This window comes from Lepus europaeus, chromosome 17 (genome assembly GCF_033115175.1).
Source record: "Lepus europaeus isolate LE1 chromosome 17, mLepTim1.pri, whole genome shotgun sequence".
Taxonomy (NCBI): domain Eukaryota; kingdom Metazoa; phylum Chordata; class Mammalia; order Lagomorpha; family Leporidae; genus Lepus; species Lepus europaeus.
In genome coordinates this window covers 15,636,871-15,649,321 of record NC_084843.1, presented here as the reverse complement: position 1 = coordinate 15,649,321, position 12,451 = coordinate 15,636,871, and the positions used below count along the sequence as shown (strand labels likewise).

The 12,451-nt window shown below is 56.3% G+C and overlaps 1 protein-coding gene across 5 annotated transcripts in view; it reads right to left on the bottom strand.

The window, feature by feature from the left end:
- The window catches only part of AFAP1L2 (actin filament associated protein 1 like 2), a 110,801-nt gene extending 102,057 nt beyond the window's left edge, over positions 1–8,744 (bottom strand). For 4 of the 5 annotated variants that reach the window (XM_062214579.1, XM_062214580.1, XM_062214582.1 and 1 more), the window contains exons 1-2: positions 8,668–8,744; positions 1,463–1,516 (exon numbers count right to left, since the gene is read on the bottom strand). In XM_062214579.1, the coding sequence (XP_062070563.1) occupies positions 1,463–1,516; positions 8,668–8,683 (70 nt within the window). In that variant the 5' untranslated portion in view covers positions 8,684–8,744. The remainder of the gene's footprint in view (positions 1–1,462; positions 1,517–8,667) is intronic. The other variant, XM_062214581.1, reaches the window with a different exon arrangement.
- Positions 8,745–12,451: the final 3,707 nt, after the last annotated feature.

The following is a 12,451-nucleotide window of genomic DNA, read 5'->3' as shown; positions in this document are numbered from 1 at the left end:
TGAACTATTTCCTCTCCCTACAGATAATTCTGCCTTTTCCAGAAAGTCCTATAAATGGAACCATACAGTGTGTAGGCTTCAGAGTCTGGCTTCTCTCACTTGGCATGCTGGTGAGTATCACTGGTGGTTAGTTACGATCTGCTAGTTTTCAAGACTTGGATTTTCTCTTTCTTGTCAAAGAGATGAAATGGTTGGCTCTAGCTCATCTTTGCTATGGGAAAAACAAATTCTTGATTTAGAGGTATTTCAGAAAGCTTGGAACAGGGTGACCCACTGTCTCCGTTTATCCAGGATTAGAGGATTTCCTGGGAACCAGGACTGTCAGTACTAAAACCAGGAGAGTCCCAAGCAAGCCAGGAGGGTTGGTCACGCGGCCTGGGAAAGCTGCCTCCGAGGGTCAGACTGCACACTCCCCTGCACCGATTCCTTCCTGGTGCCCAGCAGGTGGCTCCCCCTGAGCCTGCCGCCAACTCCTCCTTTCTCGGCTAAACAGGACCAGAGAGCTGATTTGCAGTCTGCTGGGGCTGAACTCACCAGGCCTGCAGCTGCCTCACAAGCCCTTGGGAGGGGCTCACGGAAGCGGGCAGAGAACTCGGGGCCTGTTTAGCAAACAGCAGAGCAAGGCTTCTGTTAGCATGGGCGCCCCTCCCCTCTCCTCCTACAGAGAGATGGGTCCATCCACGTGCCTGGCCTCATTCTGAGTTTGCCACAGTCAGGTACAGGCACATCTGGGGGCACTGCTGGCTCCCCCTGTGTTTCACCCACCATCCCCCATGCAGTTTTTGGTTAGTTTGTTTGGACACTAACTAGGGAGAAGGTGAGAGCCAAACGACAGAAAATTAGTCAAGAGCTCGAAGCTAATGTTAGAATGTCAGGGTCTCTGCCACGGAATCTAACTGAGCCACCCCGGAGAAGTCAGGCAGGACCGGGATGTGGCTCCACCCCAGGCTGAAGACCGGACAGTCCCTGGCTTGTCTCTTTGGCTGCCAGAGAGAGGCTACTTGGGTGCTCTGAGAAGCAAGGAAGCCTGGAACTGGCAGGGCAGCCTCAACTCGGAGCGCTTCCTGGGCACCATGGTGAAGACCCCCCCACCAACCAGTAGGGCAGTCACAGCATGGAAGTTCTGACGTTTCTGTCCCCCCAAGTTCATTCAACATTGCCCTTCTCAAATAAGTCCCAGCAGCTCTCACAAGCTACTCCAAGCGGCCTGCGAGGTAGATTAGTGAACATAGTTATCCTCACTTGTACAGAGGAGGAAGCAAGGCCCAGAAAGGTTCAGCGACTTGCCCAAGGACGCACAGCGCGTTAGTGGCAAAAGCCAGATTAGAAGCCTGAGCCCCTGAGTGCCCAGGCTGGCGCCCCGCTCCATGCCATCCCCAGCATGGGCAGAGCCAGGTCTGTGCCCTCAGGAGCCTGGCGCCAGGTGGGCTGCTGCAGACGGCGCAGGCAGGCTCATACTCACAGGCAGAGACCTGCAGGATCCTTCTCTGCACCAGCAGACAGCAACACCCCTGGGCTGGAACAGACAGAGAGAAGGCTCAAGTTGGCGGAGCCAAGGGCGGCCACAGCAGGCTTGCATCTCCACGTCTGGAATGTGGCTTTGAGATTTCACTCCGTTGCCCTGCTGAACCAGATCTGTTCTTGAAGTGAGAGCATGGGAAAATGTGTGCCCTCGGTGCTGGGAATTCACTCCTTCACTCATTCCCCCAGACCCACCCCAGACACCTACTACGTGCCTGCCAGTGTGCTGGCGGCTGTGGGGTGGACACACAGAGGGGAGACTAAGCCCCTGACCTGAAGGAGTTCAGCCTCACGGTGAAACAGAAGTGCACATATGTCAGTTCAGGGGCCTCTGTGGCTGCGGGTCCCACGTCCTTAAGCCAACCAACTACAGATTCCAAAGCCTTAAGCTGCATCCGTAATGAGCATGTGCAGACTTGGCTGCTATTTTTCCACCAACAACTATTGACACAGCATTTGTGTTGTGTTAGATGCAATAAGCAATCTAGGGATGATTTAAAGCACACGGGAGCTTGTGTTTAGGGTATAAGCAAATACTAGGACACTGTAGAGAGGGTACTTGAGTACCCACAGATCTTGGCATCTCTGGGGGAGTTGCTGGGACACGGCCCCCTTACCAAGGGGTAACGATAAGACAACGTGATATGAATTCAGCAAACATTTGTTGAGTTCCTACAATGTGTCAGGCATTCAGGAGGATCTACCAAGAGTGGAGTCAGGCTATACACAGGTGGAATCAGGCTATACACAGGTGGAGTCAGGGAAGACCTCCTGGAAGAAGTGACACTTGGGCTACGCCCTGAGGCATGCAGGAGTTTAATGAGCAGCTAGTCTCTTCCCAGGACTGTTTACACTGATAAGGAATCAGTCCATCACTTCTTGCAAAATCAATCCTTGATGTTCTCAGGACAGGCATTCCACCTTCCTCACTGACTGTCTGAACTGGTGCTTACCCTCTGCAGGCCTCAGTGGGCCTGTCTGTCAAAGGGGAGCGAACAAGCCTCTGCGCTCCGGAGAGCGGCTTGGGGTTCAATGATCTCTGGAGGCCCAGACACACAAGAGCCCTGGAGGCAGGAATCCGTCACACAGCCCATGGCCTTCCCAGGCAGTCTGTGCGTCTCCAGCTCTCAACAGGAAATCGGTTTTATTTATAAGAACAACGATCCTAAAGTGACCTTGGCTGGTGACCCACCCCACCCCCTTGCGCACTGCATTCTCCTTCCCAGGGCACGTCCGCCCTCCCGAGATTCCTCAGTGACCGCACCGCAGCCGGCACTGGAGACGCCTTGGGAAAGCAGAGGCTGAGCACCGGTTGTTGTACGCTAGGTGGGGAAACTGAGGCCTGGGAGCCACGGCAACTCGCCCGATGATGCGGAACACAGGGGGCTCCAGGGTCCCACACAGCCACGTTCCTCCCCGCACCACGGCTGCTCCCCTTGGCCAGCCTGCCCCAGCCTGGGGAGTCACCCTTCTCCAAAGGACAGTCTTTAAAGAAACGTTTCCTCATGAAAGGGATGTGGAAGAACACTGGCACCGCTTGCTAAGCTTTGAAGCTCCCTGGCTGCTCCTGGCCCTTTAATTGTGCCAGCACCCGCCTAGGTCCCAGAGCACCCCTCCTTCAGAACAGAAGAAGGGCCCTGGGCAGAACTCCCCACGCCCTCAGCGCCCCAGTGACCTCTCCATCCTTCTGCCTCAGACCAGGGGCTCCCACTCAAAGAGCTTCAAAGTCAGGAGGCCTCCGGGTCACGCACAGTGAGCAAACCTCGGAGATGTTTCAAAGCCGCGTTCCCACAGCCTGTGAAAGGCTGGAGCAGCCGCCACTGAGTGACCTAGGGTTTCTGTAGGCGTGGCGGATGCAGTGCAGGGGCTCCAGGTGAGTGTGGAGGGGTGCCTATTTCACACCACGCTTGTGGGGAAGGTGTGGATACAATTACAGTGGACCCTTCCTGACAGCAGGGTCTAAAACTTCACATGCAAATAACCCCAACCCATGGCAAAAACATCTGGGGAAATACAGGCGACATGAGTGCTGGTGTGTCCTGCGTAGCGAGGGCTACCCTGCTGCAGGTGCATTGGTACTGAACATGTACAGACTTTTTTTTCTCGTCATTATGCCCTAAGCAATACAGTATAACAACTATTTGTATAACACTGACATCATATTAGGTATTACAAGTTAATCCAGAGATAACTTAAACAGGTGGAGAGAATGGCACTTTGGCTGTAATGGGCTTAGCCTCCACCTGAGGCACTGGCATCCCATGTGGATACTGGTTCGACTCTTGGCTGCTCCTCTTCCAGATCAGCTCTCTGCTCTGGCCTGGGAAAGCAGTGGAAGATGGCCCAAGTCCTTGCGCCCCTGCACCCACATGGGAGACCTGGAAGAAGCTCCTGGCTCCGGATCAGCTCAGCTCCCAGCCATTGCAGCCATCTGGGGAGTGAACCAGTGGATGGAAGACCTCTCTCCGTCTCCCAATGGTGGAGTTTGGTATCCTCAGGGCGTCCTGGAACCAATCCCCTGTGATACCAGGAGGCTACTGTACTTGTTTTCCATATTCGCATCGCATTGTTCAAAGGAAAGATGGGTCTCAGGCTGCACTTGAATCACTGAGAGACCTCTAAAAAAAACATTGTCCGAGCTGCACCCCCAACAACCAATCAGAACTCCCCATCCTGAGTGGGGCCTTTCCATCCGTAGTTGTTAAAGCTCCCTAGGCACTTCCATGTGCCTATGGTTAAGCGCCACTGTCTCAGAGCTTGCCCAGGGCAAAAAGCTGAGCTCCTACACATGAGAAGACAGCGGGTGCAGCTGGATCCTGCTCCCAATCTGCTTGTCTCTTTCCATTAGTTCTTCGTTTTTGGACCTTCCCTCATCACAGATCTCGGGATTCCCAGGCAAACTTGCAAAGCTTTCACTGGCTTGGCATTTCACACCTCGCCTCCATCTCCTAGGGGGTGGAATCAGGTGGTCAGAACAAGAGGACATGGGAGAAGGAGTACACTCGCAACTAATGCCTGGACCCAAGTCTCTGTAACTCAACCAGGCCTGCCTGGAACCAAGCATGATGCAACTTCAGGAAGCTCCGGCATGGATGTTCCAAGTGTGATCCACAGAGCTGGTAGGTCAGTCACATCTGGCCCTGGACCCACTTAACAGCTGGGAGAGCGGCAGGAACCAGGATTCTTAACCCCATGGGGAGAGTTCAGCCAATGGGCACAGGCACAGTGAACTAAGGATGCTCTCAGAAGAGTCAGAAACATGTAAACACCCAAGGATGGGAATCTTTGAAAGGCTCTCTGGAGGACTTGGTACCACATCCGGGACATTCAGAAGGGTCTTATTGCTTACAGAACAACACAGATATGCACACACGACACACAGCAACTTCACCCGTTTTCTACTTTTGCAAACACTCCTTCGCTCTGGGAAGGAGGGCCGCATACTCCCACACCCCTTGCTTTGACTTGGGAAAGCCATGGCTACCTAGCAGAGTGGCCGGAAGGGACTGGGAGGGAGGTCTGGACGTTTGTCTGCATTAGACAAAGAGTACTAATCCATCACCCTTTAGCTCCACAACTCCCTTTACTACAAGGCAGAGAAGGGGACGGCACTATGGCATAGCAGGTTAAGCAGCCACCTGCAGTGCCAGCATACCATATGGGCCCTGGTTCGAGTCCTGGCTGCTCCACTTCTGATCCAGCTCCTTTTTATATGTACTTGGGAAAGCAGAGGAGGATGGCCCAAGTGCTTGGGCCCCTGCACCCACATGGGAGATCTAGAGGAAGCTCCTGGCTTCAGCCTGATCCAGCTCTGGTTGGTGGAGCCACTCAGGGAGTAAACCAGCAGGTGGAAGGTATCTCTAACTCTGCCTTTCAAATAAATATGTAAAACTTTTAAAAATAAATAAATTTTTAATTATATATGTATGTATAATGTTTGTTTTATTTGAAATGTAGAGTTACAAACAGGTAGAGACAGAGAGAGAGGTCTTCTATACTCTAGTTCACTCCCCAAATGGCTGCAATGGCCAGAGCTGGGCCGATCTGAAGCCAGGAGCTTCTTTCAGGTCTCCCATGACTTGGGCCATCCTCTACTGCTTTCCCAGGCCATAGCAGAGAGCTGGATTGGAAGTGGAGCAGCCGGGACTTGAACCAGCACACGTATGGGATACCAGCATTGCAGGCAGCAGCTTTGCTCGCTATGCCACAGCGCCAGCACCCAATACTTTTTTTTTTTTTTTTTTTTTTTTGACAGGCAGAGTTAGAGAAAGAGAGAGAAAGGTCTTCCTTTTTCCATTGGTTCGCCCCCACGATGGCCACCACGGCTGACGCGCTGCAGCCAGCACGCTATGCCAATCCGAAGCCAGGAGCCAGGTGCTTCTCCTGGTCTCCCATGCGGGTGCAGGGCCCAAGCACTTGGGCCATCCTCCACTGCCTTCCCGGGCCACAGCAGAGAGCTGACCTGGAAGAGGAACAACCGGGATAGAATCCGGCATCCCAACCGGGACTAGAACCCGGTGTGCCGGCGCCGCAGGTGGAGGATTAGCCAAGTGAGCCGTGGCGCCGGCATCCAATAAATCTTAAAAAAAAAAAAAAAAAAAGACAAAGGAAAACCAGCCCAGAGCATTAAGCTGATGCTGTTTGGAGGATGTACAGTAAGCGACAAGCAGGCTGGGGAATGGGAATGGAGGAACACTTTCTCCTACATCAAGTGCCTTCTACAATTTATAAACTGGAGAAAACACCCCGAGATCTGGTTCACTGCGCATGTGCCCAGCGATGAGGTACACACCTGTCTGGGGGAGGGACCACTCGACATTGGAAATTTAGAAACACAGAGTGGGGAATCTATTGTCCAAACATTAAGAATGCCACACATATAAGAACATTTCCTTACCATTTCCCTCTGTTCCGAGAGCTCAAGCAAACCTCGCTTTTCCATTTACCTCTGTTGTTTAAACCACTGGACTTATTCTATAACTTCCCTCAAAAGAGAAAAACACAAAAACAACCCCCATTCTCTGACAAGCCAGCAGAGACCACCGATACTGGCCCGGCTGCACCGTTTCGGGAAGGAGAGATCCCTGCTACCAGTCAAGCTGCTTGATTAATCAGAGATTAGGCCAGCATGCTCCATCTTGCACAGATCAACTTTTCCATTCAATGGGTGATCAAAGCACAACTCATCTCACTGGCTCCTCAAGAGAAAGAATTCTTCACCCCTTACAGGGGGAAAATCCCTGCGTGCCTTAGTGAAAGGCGCAATAAAAAATATTACTAGTGAGGCTGGAAATAAAGACTTTCTGCCTCAAACACTCCAAGAGGCGCTGGGGTAGCTTCTGCAAAGCAGGCAGCTCTCAGGTTTATCCACTGATCACTCCCCGGGTCGGAATGACTGCAAAATGACCGGGCGGATCCCTGCACTACCAAAAACAAACACCTGGAACTGGCCTCAGCTGCAAAAAGCCCCGGACCAATGTTCAGCTCCCAGGGTGCGAGGATTTTAAGCTTCCCAAGAGAGTTAGATAAACTAGGAAGATTTTATCAGGTCAAGGCCAGTCACAGGAACCACAGCAACTGGGCATTGCAAAAGACCCCAAACATTGCCGCGCGCGCTAATGCAAAAAGACCAACAGGCTGATCACCTGGGAGCTCATCAATACTCAGGGGCCAATACTTCCAGCCAGGCGGCCACTGCACTGCCCCCCAGGGACCTTCCCTAAGGACAAGTCCCGGGTGGAGGGGGGAGCGGCGTCGCGCTGCCGCTGGGCAAGGACAGGGCTGTGGCCTCCTCCAGTGTTGGAGGCTGCGTTGGGGCGAATCCGGCCACTGAGGCACAAAACTCACACGATCCCCGCAGAATCTGAGACCAAAGCCAAAAACCTACCCTGTTAGAAACGCGAGAGGCTCGGGGAGGGTGCCCACCACGCGACCCCCAGCTGCCGTGCCCTGCGCAAAAACCCCTCCTGGAGATGGGAGGCGCGGGGTGGGATTTGGGTCCTTCGCCCTCGCCGGGACCCGCTGACCCAGACGAGAAAAAAGCAATGGCACAGTCCGAAGACACGACGGCTGCCGGGAACTAAGGCCGCTCCCTGAAGGCCCCTCTCCGTCGGTTTCAGAAATAAACTATCGGGAGTGAGATTCCCTGGGAATCGGAGCCGGCTCCCGGGTTACTCCCTCCCCAGGGAAAACAAATATAGAAGCAGCGTTTCCTCTCGCAGGTTTGGCGAGACCCGCCCAGCACCAGAGAGCGCAGGAGGCTTCTCCAAAAGGAACGAGGGGCGGGGGGCGTCCGCCACGTCCCGCCCCAGGGGCTGCTCCCCCCGGGCGCCTCGTTCAACAGAACTGCAGCCCGAGCCCTGCACGCTCCGGCCGCGGGCTCCGAGCGCGGGCGCTCTAGCTGCGCACCAGGGCCGGCCCGCCCACCTTCCCGGGCCAAACCCAAAGCTCGCCCAGCTGCGCACTGGGCTAAGCCCCCGGGCCCGGCCGCCTCCGGGCGCTCCACCTGCCGGACGCCCCGTCCGGCCATCAGTCCCCCCAACCCACTGTGCGAGCGGGTCGGGGAGCAGAGACCGGCTCGGAGAGAAGTGGCTACCCGACCTGCAGGATCGAGGCGGGGGAGGCCGAGCTGATGGGGAGCGGGGCTGCGCGCCCACCCCGCCGCCCCGGCGCCTCGCCCCGAACCGGCTCTTTCATGGGGTCTGCAGGGAGGGCCCCTACCCCGACGGACGCGTGGGCTAGAGCCCCCAACAGCTCGCTCCCTCTGCCCCCGGCGCCGTGGCGTGGTTCCAATCTTTACTGGGGGGCCTTTTCGGGGTGGCGGGACTGGGGGGACACCGGGGTGAGAGGCGCGCGCACCCTTCTCTCCTCCTACAGGTGAGACGCACCGCCGCGCCCCTTTCTGCGACCCCCGCCCTCTAAACCCAGGCAGACCACAGGGCTGGAGCCGCGGCCGCCCCTAGCCAAGAGCCCACCCGCCCAGCCCGCGACGCCGCCGCTGCCGCCCCCTCTTCGGCCCAGGTTCCGAGCGGGGGCAGCCGGCTCTGCTCACCTGGCTCCCCGCGGGACCAGCCCCAGCCCTCCTTCCCCGCGCAGCGCTGAGCGGGAGGGGAGTGGGTGCGCGCCGCGGGGACCCCGCGCCCTCACCTTTGTACCGCTCCATGGGGGCCACGGGTGCGCTCTCGCGGCTCGGCTCCGGCGCTGCGCTCTCAGCACTCGGCTCCCCGCCCGGCCGCCGCGCTGGCCCCTCCCCGTGAGGTCACGCTCACGGCCGGACCTCCTGGAGCGGCCGTCGCGCCCCGGGCCTTTGGCCGGGCCCTGGCCAGCGCGCGCGCGCCGCCCCCGCTCCCGCCCGCGCCGGGGAACTCCGCAGCCGGCGGGGGCGGACCGTGGGCGCTCGCATCCGTCAGCCCCCGGGGCCTGGCTCCCCGCCCCCCGGCCGCCCGCACTTCCTTCAAGTCCGGGCTTCGGGGGCGGCGGGAGAGGACGAGACCGGGACCTCCCCAACCCCGCGGGAGGCTCCGGAAGGAGCGAGCTCTGGTGGGCATCCGAGATCTGTTGTGCCGACTGCAGGGGCTGCAAACCCATTGCCCGAAGGAGGAGACTGAGCTGTGAGCTGCGAGATGGGGACAGGCAGGCTTAGAGCGCCTCCTGCTTGAGCCACGGCGGGCGCATTTGCCTTTGGCCTTCCTCCAGCGGCTCCAGGAGGGGAGAGGTGGGAGCAACCAGACCTCACTCACCCTGGGGCCGGCCGTTTGGGTTCTGGATCATTCCCGCCCTCCTGCAGCTTCGCACACACATTGGGGTGCGTGAGAACAACTGCTTGCTGCCTTCTGCCTCTCCAAGGTTCCTCGGGGGGCTCCAGGCTCTGGCTGAGCAGGACTGGACCACTTCCTCAAGGACGGAGCACGGGCTCCCGAGGCGGCCCAGCACCTGGCCACCTGAGCCGTGGCACCTGTGGGCAAGGGGAGCTTGCCTCAGGCTCTTGAGTGCACTCTGCACATCCCCTTACCCCTTCACCTTTAGCCAGGGCCCCTCCAGTCTCCTAATCCTCCCAAGTCCTCCCCCATGTCACCTCTAAAGAAATCCCTTTGGTTGTCCTTTGAACATTTTGTGATTATCACTTTAAAATCTCACTCCTGGTTTGTGCTGCATAAATGTGCTTAAGAAAGATTTGTTGTTGTTTTCTAGAAGGTTGATTCTTCCTAGGAACACTGGATTGGGCTCTGAGGCTTGGAGACCTTCCACCCCAGCGATGGACAGGAATCTTTTTCTGTTATATTAGCAGCGAACATGCAGGCAGCCCTGCCCACAAGCCAGGCACACCGATGAAGGCTGCACATGCTGTGTCTGTTAGTTTTCCCAGGAACCCTGTGATGGGGGTGTTATTATCTCTATCATAGCCTTAGAGAAACTGAGGTTACACAGCTTGCCCATGGCATGTAGTTAGAAAAGAGCCGAGTGGGCATCGTACCAGGGGCTGGCTCCTTCCAAATGCTTATCCCCAACTTTCTCGGCGCCCACTGCAGGGCCAGGCTGCCTGTTGCCCTCTCAGGCAACACACAGACAAGTGGACAATGATGACACAGCCAGGTAGGTGATCCGAGAAGACAGGGCAGCAGGGACGCGGGGAACCCAGAAGGGCACAGGATGCGCCTGGAGAGGAAGCCTGGGAAAGTCCAGGAGAGGGCAATGACCAAGCCGGGAGTTAGCGAGGACCCCACAGAGGTGAGGTGAGTGCAGCCTTCCAGGCAGAAATCAGGGAGGGAGGTGAGCCATTTCAAGGTCACACAGTTCTGTTGCTGAAGCCAGAAGGGAGAAGGAGGGGGGTGCAGACAGTGAGGCTGCAGAGGTGGGCACAGAACCACCTGCTATGGCTCCAGATGCTGAACTGAGAACCCGCCCAACAGGGCAGCACCCCAGAGTGTGGGTGTCTCCGGGACCCCTCTGAGGCTGCGTGGAGAGTGTCCTTGAGTGAGAGACATGGCAGCAGGTCCGGATGCTGCCGGGAGGAGGCGCAGGGCCCTGGAACCCCGTGGGGACAGAGGGGCCTCAAGCCCCGCCATGGTCTCTCTCTCCCTCTTCCTCCGCTTTCCTCGCAAATTGCCCAGCATGGCGCCGCCTACCCTCCCTTCTGCGATCTTTGCAGTGGGCTCCAGGCTGCTTGCAGATTCCCAGGGAGAATCAGAAAGTGCAGCTCATCATTTTGAAACAAGCCTTCAGTGTCCAGGCTCAGATTCCAGCTCTGGCACTCAGCGGAGGCCAGCAGCAAGGTCACAAGGTCCAGTCCGTCTTTGGCAGGGGCCCTGTGGGAGCTGACAATCCCAGAAGGGAGTGAGAGCAGTGCCTGTCTGGGGTCTATGCACAAAGGAGAGGTCTCTCCGTTCTACCAGGGAGGAAAGAGCAGTTGGGGTATTGCTGAGAGCCCCAAAGCTAAATCATGTCTCTTTCAGAAGTAGGGCTCAACAACCAGGTTTGCTGACCCCAAATCCTCTGTTTTATCACACCCTCCTGCGGCTCTCCCTGGTTGGGGCTTCCAGCATCCGCAGGCTCTCCCTGTAGACTCTGGACAGTCTTGCCTGCTCCCTCTCCCCTGCCCCCCACTGGCTGCAGCCTCAATAATAACCTCTTCCCCAAATCCTCTCTGGACAAACAAAAATCAATCAGAAATGGATGCAGAGTGAATTTGAAATGGAAACTCACCGCCCTTCCTAAGAACAAAAGCGAAATAACACGACTGGAAATCATCTATAGGAATTTCAGGCCTCTGGGAGCTCAGCACCACCTCCCTCCTCTCCAAACCTGGAGGATTTTAAACACCACCGCCACCACCCTCCCTCCACCACCACCCCAGCTTTAGTGGCTTTGCAATGTCCACAAAGGGCCCACTCACATTCAAATTCAAATTCACTGAGTTTCTGGCTTCCATGGGGATCTCAGGACCTACTTTATAGCTCTGCTCAATCCTTTGGTGCTACCACTGACCCCACCCCAGACCCCCACCATCAGAAAGTGGCATTCTGGTGCAGGAAAGTCCTGCAACCAAGTTAAGTGACCACACTCTGGAGTCTAGGTATGGAACACTTGCACCCAGCACAGCTGGAACTAGGCGTGCCTCAGGAGAAGTGAACATCACAAGACCTACTCTGGTGCGGGAGAACTTCCTTATCCACAGGGGTACAAGACCCCCAGAGGATGAAACCATAGATAGTACCAAACCCCATATCCAGGAACTGCAATGCAAACCAGCTACTAAGGGACTAACGGGCGGGTAGTGTATACGGGGCAGGATGGAGCCAGGCAGCACGCAATTTCACCACACAACTCAGAAGGGTGTGCAGTTATGAACTTACAAATTGCCTATTTCTGGAAACTTCCATTTAATTTTTCATACCATGGTGAATCATGGGTAACAAACAGCAGGGGCGGGGGCTCCTGTAGCTCCTACACTAGCTCTCAGCACCAAAGAAGCTGATTCCGACATGCGGGGACTTCTGCAGCTCAGGCCGTGAGAAGGGGAGCCCAGGAGAAGGCAGTGGCTTTACCGGCTTCATTCTGGTTCACTCTCACCACAATGCAGGTAACACGCGTGATTTCACATCACTTCACAGGTGAAGACCTTTATTTATTTATTTATTTTTAAGATTTAGTTATTTGAAAGACAGAGTCACACAGAGAGGTAGAGACAGAGAGAGAGGTCTTCCATCCACTGGTTCACTCCCCAGATGGCTGCAACGGCCGGAGCTGCACCAATCCGAAGCCAGGGGCCAGGAGCTTCTTCCAGGTCTCCCACGTGGGTGCAAGGGCCCAAGGACTTGGGCCATCTTCCACTGCTTTCCCAGGCCATAGCAGAGAGCTGAATCAGAAAAGGAGCAGCCGGGACTAGGACCGGCGACCATATGGGATGCCGGCGCTTCAGGACAGGGCTTTA